Below are 15,648 nucleotides of genomic sequence, written 5' to 3' on the forward strand. Positions count from 1 at the left end.
GGTGGACATGTTCTCACTTTGCCAGCACAGCAGCCACTGGCTCTGAGGGCTGTTGAGCATGCTAACGGGGGCTGAGTGACTACATGTTTTATTTCATTTTGATTCATTGAAACAAATAGCTCATGTGCCCTCTGGGAAGAGACAAGGAAGGCATCTCCTTTCCTGACCTGGCAGCACAGATACCAGGGCCAGGCATGGTGAAGTCCTGAAGACACTTGAATAGTAAGGTCAATTTCTAGCTCCTACAGGAATTTCCACTGTAGGAAATCTCAGGGGCCACTAAGCAGAGATACAGTGCAGGCTGGGTAAGCCCTATGTTGGACACAGCCAGAGCAGAGGGGAGGGGACCTTCCCTGTCATCAATAACTGTGGATGAGAGCCTCAAAAGCCACCTAGCTTAATGTGGGTCCCATAGTCTGGACATGTAATTGGAAGGGGGGGGGGGTCCATCTCACAACTGAGCTATGCCCTATTTCAGGGGTGGGTTCAGCAGATGTATGCAAGAGCTGAGTATATGGGGATGAGCAATGAGGAAGAAAGACATCAGCCCTTGCAAGGCTTATCCTGGGATAGGATTCCTGCCCCTATGATGATACAGACAGAAAATCTGCATCTGGGAATCCCAAGACCATTTCAGAGAAACTCTCAAGCTGATACATTCTGAACCCCAAAGGAAGCAGCAACATCTCTGACCCCTACCTCCTACTGCCATGCTTATCCTGACCTCAGAGTCCCTCACCCTTTCCTTCCATCACAAACTGGGATGTCCTAGCCAAAGCTACCCTGGTTGCAGGACAACTCCAGTATTTGTGAGCCAGACAATTCTCCTCCAACTATGTCCACATGAGGACTGGTTATCAGGCAATATGCAGAAGCAGGTAAAGAGTAAAAGTGGTTTCTGTCCCAGCCTAGGAGAGAACCAGCCTCAGAACCCGACAGTCCCAGCCCAACCCTGCAGCCTGTCCCCACCCACCCATCTCCTGGTCAGTTTCTAGAGAAACAGAGACCTGCCCTTTCCACCTCTCACCAACTTCTGTCAAGGAGATTGGCAGAATTACAGGGGTATGTCTGGAGTGTGATTCAAGTGAACAGAGAAGACAGCAAACCAGGAAGGAAGCTCTTCTCTCCAGACTTGTAGAGCCCCTGGCCACCTCATGCTCACTCAGAGGAAACACAAACATCATACTCACAGACAAAGCAGGGCTCAGAAAATAACGCTACCCTGATTCTCCTGATCGAGGGAGTCTTCCTGCTCCATGGCCTGGGTGCCTAGTGTCTTCCTCTGACCTTCTAAATCTTTTTCCTCTTAGGATTGGGTCCAAATACAGATGCTGGTCTCTCCCATGGAGCCTACCAGGGCCATCTCTGAGTTGTCCTACATGACAGACATTCTACTCAAACACCATGCTTTCACATTGATGCATGTGACCCTAAAAAGAAGCTCAAACTACAATTTGTCCCATCCTAAACCTGCATACCCTGCCTCTCCCTATTTTTCTCAAAGAAACCTCATTGAGTCTCTTGTCAGGTGTGGTGAGCTATTTTGCTGTGCTGCCTTGTGTGGGCGTGAGCCTAATTCTTGGGCTGAGACCCAGTTTTTTGTTTTCAGCCACTCCCTAGAATGGAATGTATCAATTGTCCAGCTGCTGGAACAAACTGTTTTCAAGAAGTGCTTGTTGTTTTGCACAAGCTGGAACTGGGTGTCTCTTGCCTTGTGTGCAAGTGCTGGGTCTATCATTCTATTGGCTGCTGCTGTGTTGCTATGCGCTCTTTGTCCAATGGTGTACGAGCAGGGCTGCAGTTGAAGTATATAAGGGGTGGTTTTTTCGGGCTCGGGGTCTTTCCTCTCATCTCTACCTAATGGATGCTCCCAATAAAGCGTGTTAAAGAAGAATCCTGTTGTTGTCGTCATTCCTGCTGGCGGGTAGACGCGACAGTCAGGAACTGGAGATGTAGTTCAGTGACAGAGTGTGTACATAGCCTGGGTTCCATCCACATCACCAAAAAATAGCTCTTATGTATGTTTTCCTCTCACTCCTAATGATGACCCGGGTGGCACTGCATGGAATGCTGTGCCTCTTATTACCAAGGATCCATGAGTATTAGAACTTCTTCCAGCGCTGGGCACAGTGGCACATACCTATAATCCCAGCAGCTCAGGAAGCGGAGGCTGGAGGATCACATGTTCAAAGCAAGCCTCAGCAATGTAGCAAGAACTTGCCTCAAAATTTAAAAATTAATAAAGGTCTGGGGATGTTACTCAGTGATTAAGTATCTCTGGGTTCAATCCCTGGTACAAAAAAAAAAAAAAAAGAAGAGAAAAGAAAAGAAAAGAAAAGAAAAAAAAATTTTCTAGGACTAGTATGCACACTTATAATGAAGCGGCACCCCCTTTCTCCACAGAAAAGTCTTAACTGGGCTTCTCCAGAAATCTTCACCATGGCTGGTTTTAGGACTGTCAGCAAAAGAGTCTCTGCAAAAGAGTTCAACGTAGATAAACTACCTATTTTCGCGTCGCCCTGTTTACTTGGCCACTGGCTGAAAAGATACCAGCACTCCAGGTGCTGGACACCCCCTTATTAGTTTTTCACAAACATGTATCCAGCATAGTAGTTTGTAGAAATGTGCAAACAAGGCCTCTGGCCTTGACCTGGGCTTCACAGAGATGTCCACATTTTTAAGATAAGTTACAAATGGGCTCCATGGCAACAGCTGGCAGGGGGAGGAAAGAAAGGAGAAAAGAAGCTCTCCCCTTCACAGGTATAGTCCTTGAAGGGTTAACTTGCCCAAAACAGTGAGAGAAAAGCTGCTTTTATGTGAACTTCTGCAGACTGTGAACTTCTGAGGCCCTCCCCTTACATGCTGGGTATAAAACTCTGAAACTACCTGAACTCGGGGTTCAGGAGATTGATTGATTACAGCAAAAGCTGTGCCCTCTGAACCTGGCTGTAGCTAAATAAAACTGTTTCATACTATCTTTGGTGCCTTGCCTCCTCTGTCCCTACAACAATAATACACGTGATGCGGGAGGCTGAGGCAGGAGGATAGAGAGTTTGAGACCAGCCTCTGCAACTTAGAGAGACCTTGTATCAAAATAAAAGAATAAAAAGGGCTGAGGGTAGAGCACTCCTAGGTTTAATTGCAAGTACTGCAAATAAATAAATAATTCTTCTAGGCCTTGGGAGACTGAGTGGTAGGGTGCTTGCCTTACTTCCATGAGGCCTTGGGTATTTCGTGTTTTGAGGTTTGGGGAGTTTGTTTGTTTGTTTGGGGGGTTACTTATTTACCAATATACTGCAAATATGTTGGGATTGAACTAGGGATTGAACTCAGGGGTGCTCTACCTCTGAGCTACATCCCCTGCCCTTTATTAAGTTCTTTTCTATTTTGAGACAGGGTCCTGCTAAGTTGCCCTGGCTTGACTTGAACTTGCTATGCTCCTGCCTCAGCCTCTCAGATGCCCTTGGTTTGGTCCCAGCTTTGCAAAAGGATTAAAGGAAAGGAGAATAGGGAGAAAAACCCCAAATTGCATGAAAGGTCAATCCCAGAACTTTCTGCCTGTGTTATATAAAGCTGTGTGTACCAGAGTAGCTTTTGCAGACAACAAAAACTGCAAATACAGGGCTGAGATTGTGGCTCAGTGGCAGAGCGTTTGGCTAGCATGTGTGAGGCACCAGGTTCGATTCTCAGCATCACATGTAAATAAATGAATAAAATAAAGGTTCATCAACATCTAAAAAAAATTAAAAAAAACAAAACAACAACAAAAGCAAGCAAACAACAACAATAACAAACCCCGCAAATACAAACCAGAAGCTGGTTTTGAATGTTCCAAGCCAAAAAGAGTCAGTTTGCATCCACACTAGCGGGAAAACCATAAGGTGGCCAAAAGGAACAGGGGACCCCTCAGCTGATAGTCCTTTGCTGTGCTTTTAAGGTAAACTCCATTGCAGGAGCAGGCTGCCCAGTGTGACTGATAGAAACTCTACTTCTTCTTTTAGTGTCCCTGAGTGGCTCCCTCAAAGACAGTACATGTGGGCATGAAGTGACAGATCCTGTTTTTTTTTTTTTCTAGGAAATTCCAGGGTAAACTGAGCAAACTGAACAGGCAAGGAAGGAGTGGCTTCTATGCACAATCAAGATAGACCTACGAGGTACCACTAGGCTACATCTCCAACCCCCAACAAGAGACCCCATTGTGGTTTCCAGGGGAAAAGCAGGGAGAGGCAATAATCAGGAAAGGGAAGGGAGGCCTGTCACTCTCTGTAAGGATGATCAGGCCCAGGAGGTGTGAAAAGGCATATCACAGGCACAGAGGCTCAGAAGCACTAGGCCAGGAGGGCTGTCTGCTGTCAACAGCAGGAGACAGGCAGATAAGATCTGGGACAATTCCATGTGAACATTTCAACCCAAGGCCCTGGGTTGCTCTTTAGTCTCAGGAAAGTTTCTCCTTTTTAATAATCTCCCTGAACACCTGAGGTGCCATTGACAGAAAAACTGAATCTTATTTCCAAATTCTTCAAGCATTACAGAAAAAAAAAAAAAAAAAAAAAAAAAAAAAAACAACTCCTGGATGAGATTTTATGAACTTTTCAGAGCTGAGTAACAGCTTCCTAAGTAGATGTTATTTGATTAGAAAAATGGGTGGATGAGTAGATATAAATAGATAGATGATAGATAGACTTCTATTTTATTGCATATAATCAATAATTATGGGCTGGGGTGTACCTCAATGGTAGAAGGCTTGCTTAGGAAGAGCAAGGCCCTGGGTTTGATCTAAAAAAAAAAAAAAGATTATATTACAAGGATTTATAATTCAGTTCCTAATTTCTATTTAAAGCAAATAAGTGCTTATACCCTACGTATTCATCCTTATAATGATTAAGTCTTGGTTTTCTTTTTACCACAATTGCAGCCTCTCAAATGTGGAACAGTTTTCTTAGTTCAGTTTCCTAAGTGCAGCTATTAAAAATAAGATGCGTTTCTTTTTCCTCTGGCAATGGTTTTTCAGCACACTTGGAACTGGTGTTAAAAAAGTATGGGGGGGGGAGGCATTTGGTAACACCAATTTTATACATGACATAAACATATTCACTGAGGTTCTTTTTTTTTTTTTTTTTACTTGAACTTAGTGGCACTCAATCACTGAGTCACATGCCCAGCCCTATTTTGAATTTTATTTAGAGACAGGGTCTCACTGAGTTGCTAAGCACCTCGCCATTGCTGAGGCTGGCTTTGAACTTGCAATCCCCCCATCTCAGCCTCTCTAGCCTCTGGGATTACAGTTATGCGCCACCTTGCCCGGCTCATAGAGTTTTTAGGATAAATGTGCAAAGTTTTTTACTTGTTTATTCCTATACTTACTAAACTGCAATAGAAGGTACTGCTTAGAAAGTACTTCAAAAATTTTGAAGACAACTTTGGGATAAGAAATGATTACTGCCTAGAAATATTTATGTCTCAGAACTTGAATAATTATTTTTCTCATGAATCAAGGAACTCTAAGGCAAACTTCTATTAAATTTTACTTTTTTTTTTGTTTTGGTTTTGTTTTGGTTTTTAAATTCTACATTGTTTTACTTTGACACTTATCTGAATATTACATTCAGTTCATTTTTTTCATAGCCAATAGTTGAAAAGGTCAAAAATGTCAATAAATTTATTTACAATATAAAATTTTTAAATACTATAATCCATAAGCTTCTGAGCTAAAGTGGATTTAAGAAGCTGAACAACTTGGTGGAAGTTTCTTCTACTTGAGGCACATGCTCAACAGGGACATTCTGTATAACAGCACCTTCTTGTCTTGACTTTTCCTTTCAATTCAGCTTAGAATATTTTGTGTGTGTGTGTGTGTGTGTGTGTGTGTGTGTGTGTGGTGCTGGAGATGGAACCAGGACTAAGCAAGCACTCTGCCATTGAACTAAACCATTAGCTTTACATATTCTAAATGAAGTTCATAAGGTTTATAAAATAGCAGTCTTTTGATCAGTTAATTCATCAATTCAGGCTGTATTACCTATTCCAGGGGCTTTCTGAGTTTTTTTTTTTTTTTTTTTTAATGGGCTGGGCCTTATGCATGCTAGGCAAAAGCTCAACCACTGAGTTACATCCCTAGCCCTTTTCATATTTTATTTTCAAATTGGTCTTGCTAAGATTCCCAGACAGTCCTCAAATTTGTCATCCTCCTACCTCAGTCTCCTGAGTAATTGAATTACAGGTGTGCACTAACATGCCCAGCTTCTTTTCTGTGAATAACTTGGAATATCTACTTGTTCTCACTCTCCTGATTTCCAGATGTGGTCTCTGTCCAAATAGAGCAGTTGACCAATCAGTGGGAAGCCAGAGTAGAAGACAAGAGATTCTCAGATACCTTATGACTTGTTAGAAGACAGCACTTTATCCCTCTTTTTGTGTTTCCAAAGTTATCTATACAGTTTAGCATCTGTTTCCTACATGGTGCTGCCAGGAGACCCTTGTTGGGCCTCTTCAAACCAAATCGGTCCCCTTCCCAGCCTTACTGGGTCTGCAGCTACTGAAGACTCTTCCCTTTATGGGGATGTTGTGATAATCCCAGGAAGGTGCTAATTATAGCTGCAGAAAAGGAGCCATGGGTGCCAGGCTGTCTGCTCCTGCAATTGCTCCCTCTCCTCTGACTTTCTCTATTCAGGGAACATTTTTAGGCAGTTGCTCTTAGTCAAATCCACAGCACAGGAACACACACACACACACACACACACACACACACACACATTGGACTGACAGTCAACAAATGGGTGAGATGTGGTATTGGTGAGACACTGGGAATGAGGGCTGCTCAGAGAGTAGCAGTGTCTTTAAAGTCTGTTGGGCCTCTTCATGTACACTCTGAAACTATTAAGAGAGGAATTCTGGGTTCAACAAGCCCACACCTGTAATATTCATGCATGAACTCAATGCAGAACTTAAAATAAGGCTCAGGAAGCAAGAAAGGCTCTTTCATATTTATTACATAGTACAAATATTCACCTAATGGTTCACTTTGTAGAAGAGTAAGCAATTCTGTTATTTACAAGAGAAAATTAAAGAGGATGCCCAAGTCCTGGCTTTCCTACTGGGAACACAGTGGCTCTTGTACCATAATCAAGGTTTAGTCTTCCAAGTCCCAAGAGGGAGCTTCTGTTCACTTAGAGTCTCCTTCACAGACAAGGCACTGCAGGAGGGCCCAGAACAGCAGGAGGAGAAAACTCAGTAAACTATATGAGCTTGGCCCATTGGCATGTGAGGGGAGAAAGTCTTTCAAATCTGAAAAAGAAGAGGGAGAATACACTGTTATACACCTGGCTTAAAGGAATGAAATAGAAATGCTTGTACCTGTTCTTCTAAAGGCACTCTTCTGCCTTGCCCTCCTCACCAGAATCTGACTCTTGGGCCCTGCTTCAGGGCTGGCAGTTTGGGAGGTGGATGGCGGGTGGGGGGGGGGGGGTCGGAATCTATGTTCAATGCCTCCTTGAGAGGAGATCTCACTGGAGCACAGTGCACAGTGTTCAGGGGCAGCCCTGCCAGAACCCAGCTAGGGGAAGTGTGCCATTTAACAATTGGGACCAGTAGAACAGACTTAAAACAATGTAACAAAATAAAACAGCCTTCAAACCATCTGCTGCAAAGATAGTCCAAGTTTTCCCCAGATTAGTTCTAACAATATTGCTTTTAAGTAGGAACTGAGTTTATTAAATAGGAGGATGCAGCAATCCCTAAAGTCACGATCATTCATTGGAACATTTCAGGAATGCTGGGTACAGCCCTCACATTAAGACAACCAAGGTGGCTACAAATTTTTTTAATTTTTTTTAATCTCTCACTCTGTTGGTCAAAGAACAAACATACAACCAGAGACATGAAAAATTGTGCTCTATATGTATACTATGAATTGAAATGCATTCTGCTGTCGTATATAACAAATTAGAATAAATAAATTAAACAACAACTTGAGCATATTTAGTGGTGGAAGCACTATTTAGTGGTGGAAGCACAGTTGAGTGTGCACAAATTTTATTTTATTATTATTATTTTTTTTAATATTTATTTTTTAGTTTTAGGTGGACACATGTCTTTATTTTATTTTTATGTGGTGCTAATATTTGAACCCAGTGCCTCATGCATGCTAGGCGAGCATGCTACCACTTGAGCCACATCCCCAGCCCCAAATTTGATTTTATTTATATCTTCCCTTTCAGACATGAACAAGACTCACAGACATGATGAAAATCTCTGGACCTTTTAATAAATCTTGCCCATGACCCACACAGGTGACAGAAAGTGGGTTCCCCTGCGTGGAGTGGGCTGGCTGAGAAATATGGCAAAAAAATCACAGGCCACAGAAAATAGATTTGAAGAGTGGGGGCAGGACAGCTCTTCGACTTTAAGGGTGGAGCTTCCATGCTGGAAAGAGAGAGTGAGAGCCTGAATTTGTTTTATTTATATGGGGGAACTTTAAAGCTTTTGCACAGATGTTCTTAGTCAATTAAGGTAGGAGGCGGGCTGTCCAGTTCCCAGTGGGTCACGCCCAATTCTGGAGCTAGGAGATCTGTCTTCCTAGCCTAATGAAGACTGAAGTCACGTGTATTGTGTATCCATTAAGTGGGAGGGACCACAAAATAGCATGCAATGCCAGACCAAAATCTCCTTGGCTTAAGGCTGAGTGAAGACGCTAAATAGCTCAGGAGTGGCTTCCCACGATAAATGTATATACAAGGTCATAGTAAATCATCCATCAGTATCAGAGTTTCCTTTTGGGTATAACATAAAATAACAGTGGGTCGAAAAATCATTGATCATGATCATTAGGTTCACCTGTTGCCTGTTCATCAACCCCCCCCCCCCTTCACCACCAGGACACAGGAGCATACCTGAGCACCTCCTTCTGCAGCCCCCCCTCCCCATCTGTGTCTCTCCTCCACAACAGTCCTCACTCATCTGAACCCTAGGAGTCCCCTTTCTGGTTCTCTGAGCCCGGGACCCCAGCCCTGGGCAGCTGAATGGGAATTTCTGAGGTGGTGGGGCTGGGCAGGAATCTTGGTTAAAATCCTTAGTGGTGATGACCATATGAACCTGCCAACCCTACAGGCAAGTCACCAATTCCACCACATCATTCTCACATCAAGACTGAGGCTGGGTGTCTGACTGGGCTCCTCTCCAGAGCTGTTTAGCATATGCCAGCGTGGCTTGCCCCAGACAGGCACAAACAGTGAACCAGTGATATGGACAAGCAGTGGCAGCAGGGGCTCCCCAGACCCGTGCGAGGGTGGGCTGCAGTGTGATCTGTCCAGAGTCCAACTCCAGATGGGACCAAGATCAGGCGCACTCCAGGACTGAGTGCTACTTCCCTATATGGCCCCACCGTGGATGAAAGTGTCTGATTCCCCAAACAGGGATCCTACCAGCTGGGTCCAGGTGAGGCTGATGTTGACAGGTCCTTACACCTGATCAGAAACTCTTCTGATGAGAAAGGAGTCAGTATTAGTTCCATGATGACCTCCCCTTGGGAGAAGGGAGCAGGCTGCCCTAACAGGAGAATTCAGGCCCCCTTGGCTGTGACTTTAGTCAGCTTTGTGAATCTGTGAAGAGGGTTAGACTAAGATAGCTGCTCAGTTAGGGGTCCCCAGATTGGAGATGTGAACACCATGGAATGTGCTCCCCAGAGGGTCTGAGGTCACTCATGAGTTTATAAAGAAAAATATTAGAATTTCCAATTCTAGATTTATGGAAAAAATTAAAAATATAATTTAATAATATTTACGGTGCTTACTAAAATTGATAAAATCAATGATTTTACTACTCTCCATCATTTTTATGTCACACCAAAAGGAAACTCTTCTACCAATGGATGGTTTATTACTGTGAACTGGGAGTATTATTATATACTTATTGAAAGGTCCTTCTCAGCTGGGTATGGTGGTGCACATCTGTAATCTCAGGAACTCAGGAGGCTGAAGCAGGAGGACCACAAGTTCAAGGTCAGTCTCAGCAATTTAGTGAGACCCTGTCTCAAAATAAAAAAATAAAAATGGCTGGGGATGTAGCTCAGTAGTAGAATGGTAGTGGGTTTAATCCCCAGTTCAAGAAAATAAAAATAAAGAAGGTACTTCCTAGACTTTAGACATAGCAGAGATCTTTGTCATTATGAGTCTTGTGCATATGTGAAAAGGAAGATATAAATGAAATCAAGTTTGTGTGGGCTCAGCATGGTAACAATGTCTTCACTGCTGAATGGGGAGTATACTCAAATTATTTTTTACTAATGTAAAAACTTAATTAATTACTTAAGTTTTTGAAGACCACAATGAATGAGGATAATATCACCTCTCAATATGAGGGCCAAACCCAGCATTTTTGAAACTCTTCAATTTGTAGCTACCTAGAATCCCCTGGGAGCCAGAAGGCTTCCTCTCCTGCCCTCAAACCCAGGAAAGCTTGCCCACAGAAATGACACCAGTCACAGATAATATCCCAGGAAGGCTGGACAAAGGCTCAGAGTTGACTGTGTTCTAGGACCTTTAAGTCCATCCTTATGGCATCTGAAAGGCTGAGTCTGGCTAATTTTTGCTAATTTGTTTGTTGGTTATTATTATTTTTTTTTTTGCCAGAAATGCATTTTTTAAAAAAATTGAGTTTACAGGGGCTGGGGATGTGGCTCAAGCGGTAACGCGCTCGCCTGGCATGCACGGGGCGCTGGGTTCGATCCTCAGCACCACATAAAATAAAGATGTGTCCACCGAAAACTGAAAAATAAATATTAAAAAATTCTCTCTCTCTCAAAAAAAAATTGAGTTTACAATAAGTAAATATAAAATAAAATTGAGTATCTTGACTTGGCCCCACCTCACATTTGTGTTACCTGTCTATCTCTTGAGTTTGCTACTTCACTGGGCCATTAAATAGGTACCAAATTTTAAATTAATACCAAAAAAAATATATTTTAGCATTGGGGATTGAACCTAGGGTCTTGAGCTCCACCATCATCCCTAGAGCATTTGGATTTTTTTTCCTTGTTTTTGCACTGCTAGAGATCATACCATGTGCCCCCCTGCATGCCAGACAAGTGCTCCACCATTGAGTTACACCACCAGCCTTTCAATTAGTTCTTGATGCTAATGACAATTTCTTGGTTCTCTGCTTCATAGGTAGCCATCCTGTTGGTCTAATTGAGATGAGCTTGAGCTGGTTTAAGGTCTAAGCAAAGATTCCTTTCATTCTCGAACATCAGTCAGAGTGACCCCTGGAGACCTTCAGCCTGAAAATTTCTGAGTGGGGGGAGTGGCATAATTTTGCGTCATGTTATCTATTTTCAATCCCTCCCATGCATAGATGTCTTTCCCTACTATTAAAATGATATTGTGAATATAGTTTTTCTTCTATCTATCTCCCATATACTCTTGAAAACATCATAAAAAGCTATTAAAGGATTTAGACCATAGCCACATTTTCAATATGCTAAGCAACACTATCAAAAATATCTCCATTCTGGCCTGGGGTTGTAACTCAGTGGTAGAGCACTTGCCTAGCACGTGTGAAGCACTGGGTTCAATTCTCAGCACTGCATATAAATAAATAAAATAAAGGTCCATCAACAACTAAAAAATATATTTTAAAAAATCTTCATTCTTTTCATATTGAGAATTAGTCTTACATGAATGGCACAGCAGTTAAGAATCGGGTCCTATTTGCTACCTATGGGAGTTAACCTCTCTCTAAGCCTCAGTCTCCTCAAATATAAAAAGGTATAAAATATACTTCATAGGCTGTTATGAGAATTAGATGGGATAATAGGTATAAAGTGCCTGAAACATAAAGAGATAACAAATGCAGTTATCACCATCATTATCAGTCACCATCCTGCCATTTGATCACTTTAGCAGTCCTCATCATCACCATTTTAACTTGCCTAGAGCAGAATAGGTCAACCAGCATAATGGTGTTACCCTTTTTTCTGCACCTGACAAACTGCTCTGAAATGAGACTGAACTGTACTATTTTATCCAGTTTTGATGAGCAGAAGTCACATTTTCAGAAACTGTTGTGACTATTCTTAGCGGAAAGACAGCAGTCTCAGCCCTAGATGCTTCCAATGATACAAAATAGTGATTAAGATAATACTGGAACCCAGTTCCTGAACTCATGGCCTTGCATAGAAGCCTGACCCCAGCTATGACCTTCCTCAAATTCCTGCTGAGGAAGCTCTTGCAGGTGGAATCTGACTTCATTTGTGAGGGACCCTGTGTAATTCTGATGCCTGTCCCTAAAATTTATGTCCTTCACTCTATTAGGAGCAGTTGGTGAATCAAAGGCATGGCCCCAGCAAATGGGACAGACCATAGGAGAGAGAGGACTTTGGGGAAATGTAGCTTGCATGAAAGGGAGGGAGAGATGAATAAGGTGCTAGAATTTCCTCTTCACTTGCAGGTGCAAAACTAGCTGAGGAGAAGGGAGTGGGTGATGGGCCAGGAGGGAATGAGAGCTGTGCCTAGACTCCCTTGACTTCTGGTCCCACTCTGAAGAAAAAGAGAGAAATTGAGCATTCACTGAGTGTGCTTCTCCATTAAGGACCCACCAAGGTCAGAATGAGGAGAAAACAGTAAATGGGGATTAAGGGCTTTCCCTCCTGGCTGTCTTGTTTGAGGGGGAGAGAAGTGGAATTGAAGGGCAGTGCAAATATTAACTGTGTCGCTCCACTGCTGGAAGAGCCCAGTAGTTGACTGAGGTGGAAGGAAGGGCAGAAAAGAGGCTTTGGCCTTAGTCTCCCCTCTGGACACACTGCACAAACTACCCAGGATGACACAAACAGAGGCCCAGTGCTCACCACTGCTCATCCCAGTTAGCACCTGTTGAAAAGCAGCATTGAAAAGAGATAGGGCCCGGGCTATTGGATTGAAACGTGGTGCCACCTCAATTAGCTTTTGCAGCCTGACAAGAGAAGGGGTGCAACTGCCCAAGCCTCCAGAACCGAGGCCTGATCCCTTCTGGTTCCAGTGTCCTCTGGCGGGAAGAGATGGTATTGGCCAGTGTAGGGACATTTTCAGAGATTTATTCAGCTACCCTGACTCCCAGGTTCAACTCTGCTTACCAGCTTGTCAGCGCTGGAAGCTGCGCGCCCAGTAAAGAACGCACACGGTCACTGTTCGGAAATCATGTTAAACCGAGCAATCCGGACTTGAGAAACTTTAAACAAAATTAGTAAATAATAATAATGATAATAATAGTTCACTGGGTAAGTTACAATGAGTGTGACTTTCTTCAGGGGTGAATTTAGTTTGCTTATTTCTGGGTCGCTTGGCACAGGAAACTGTTGTTTCAGTCCGTACTCAGGATGAACCACAAAAAAGGCGCAAACGCACAAGTGTGTCAAGAGCAGAAGTCTCGGGTCCTCTTACCACAGCGGCCGAACGTCTGGCGGGGAAGACAGTGTAGGGCCCCAAAGACGCACCTGCACAGGCGGCAACCACTGAAGGTCCAGGCTCCATGCACCAGGGCGCCGCAATCGCTGAGGAGGCGGACACCAGGCATCAATGCCTAGGTCCACGCACCCTGCCCGCAGCGCCCTCTCCTGCCCCTTCCTTGGGTCGCGTCCCCCGGTCCCCAGCGCCCACCTGCGCCTCTGGTCGTGCTCGCAGTAGCGGCCGGTGAAGTGGGCTGGGCACACGCAGAAGCTGCCCAGTACACAGGTGCCGCCGTTCCAGCAGCAGCGCTGTCGCAGGGACGCACCTGTGGAGGCGGGGTGGGTGTCGCTCAAGTTTAATCCCGACGCACAGTGCAGGCGCTCCTCCTGATCTCTGGGAGAGTCGGCCGAACTCGTGACCGCCCCGTGGAGGCAATAAAGCCGGCTTTCCGCTGAGGGTGTTTGCTTGGGCAAACCCTGCTTGTTAATTTAGGGATTAAAAACAAACTACCCGGGGTGCAGGAGGTCAGCAGAGTCCGGTGACACACAGCAAATTGGATTTTTCTCTCTCTTTTCACATGTTAAAGTCAGTGGCTTTACTCGACCGGGATTGAAGAAGACAGGCCTCCCAAGCAGGACCACCCACGGGTGTGGTGACGCCAAACCCAGAGAGGCCCCCTGGGGACGCGGAGACTGGAGCCCCAGAGTGTGCGATAAGCCAAACCAGGTCCACTATTATCTTGGTTTGGAACGTTTGTCTTAAACACATTTAAGTCACAGTTCTCTAGACCTGTGGAAAATAACCATTGGCGATCAAATGCAACGTTTTGCCAATGAAATAGTCAAACTTTTAAAGGAGGAAATTTCTCACTAGGAAATATATTTTTGCTTTGCAGTGATTCATAACTTGAACATGCCGAGATGTTCTCTCTGGGGTTTCTTATTTTTATCCCCAATTTATCCCACGGATTTTTGTTAGTTTGTTTTGTTCTGTTTTTCGAGACCCTATATCTGAGTCCACCGACTTTGGAGAAAAATGTTTCCGGGGTGGGGGACGCCTAAACTTACGCTCTCCAAAAGCTCTGGAATAGGGAGAACCCCGCAGCCTCCAGTCCTCTTCGCTCCCATTCACCTCCCTGAAAGTACTCAGAGTCCAGTTGAGTGTTGTCTGCTGGAATTTGGAGGCTGCAAAATTTTTTGCTTCTTCTCTGCCACCTTTATGTTTCCCTCTTTGATAACCTTTTCAAAAACATTAAAAATATTAGACCGATAAGGATTGAGAAACATATTTTATGAAATGAAAACTGAGACTATGAATAAAATGCATCTTACTGTTTCCCAAATGGATGCTCTGTAATGCCAAACCCATCATAAAGAGAAGCCTAGAATATTTAAAGAAAAGTATTAAAGTTTGAAAGAGTATAAGCATATTATACATATAAAAATGTAGTGCAATCATACATAACTACACAAAATATTTAGCACAGTAAATGCAATCATTTTGTTACTTGTATATTTTGACTAATGTAATCATAGCTAGAAAGATTTTGAGATTCAAGTGCACACTTCCTTTAATGAGAAGAAACTGTCATGCACGCATTGCAACTTATCCTGAGAATTTTAAACCCTCATCTTGGCTCTAAGATCTAAATGACACTGTTTTACCTGACATGGTGCCTCCAGGTCATTTTCCCACTGACACGCCTGGTCTCCTGTCATTAATACATTGAAGATCAATTTCCAAGGAAGTTGTGTCTGAGCAGTTTTTGCATTGGAAGGTATCTTTTCTCAGAACATAGAATAGGTAAATATGGAAAACACAGACATTTTCTTCCCTCTGTCTTGCCTAAAGAGAAGCAATGATGAGATCTTGAGCTCTGCTGTTGAAGCCCAATAGGCGAGGGCCTGCTGTGACATCCAGGAGTCTGAAGGACTGTCCCTCAATGAGTCCTAGCTAGGAGGGGGTGGAGATATGGGCTGACCCTCACCCCCACCCCCAGCAGTATTTGCAACCCTAACCTCAGCAGGAGTGGCCAATTCCTGGGGTAAAACATTGGTGACCAAAGTGACAAACCTTCTATCACTGGAAAACAAAATTAAAACTCTAACACAAATTAAAAAATGGAGATTTTTCTATTGCATTCTCGTGTACTGGGAGTTGTGAGAGGGCTCAGCTAGAGAGGAGACATAACCAATAGCTGGGGTCCCAGAAGTCATGAATTGTGAGCATGAAA

At 43.7% G+C, this 15,648-nt stretch overlaps 1 protein-coding gene across 1 annotated transcript; it reads right to left on the minus strand.

Moving 5' to 3' along the window:
• Positions 1-7,162: 7,162 nt before the first annotated feature.
• LOC308630518 (cryptic protein-like) lies at positions 7,163-15,086 on the minus strand (the record flags this gene model as incomplete). Its single annotated transcript, XM_081260620.1, has 5 exons — positions 7,163-7,284; positions 13,410-13,519; positions 13,626-13,740; positions 14,483-14,653; positions 15,080-15,086. The coding sequence occupies 5 exons, from the start codon at positions 15,084-15,086 to the stop codon at positions 7,163-7,165; spliced, it is 525 nt and encodes a 174-aa protein (XP_081116746.1).
• Positions 15,087-15,648: the final 562 nt, after the last annotated feature.

The sequence above is a fragment of the Spermophilus citellus genome, assembly GCF_964194105.1.
Source record: "Spermophilus citellus genome assembly, chromosome: 11".
Taxonomy (NCBI): domain Eukaryota; kingdom Metazoa; phylum Chordata; class Mammalia; order Rodentia; family Sciuridae; genus Spermophilus; species Spermophilus citellus.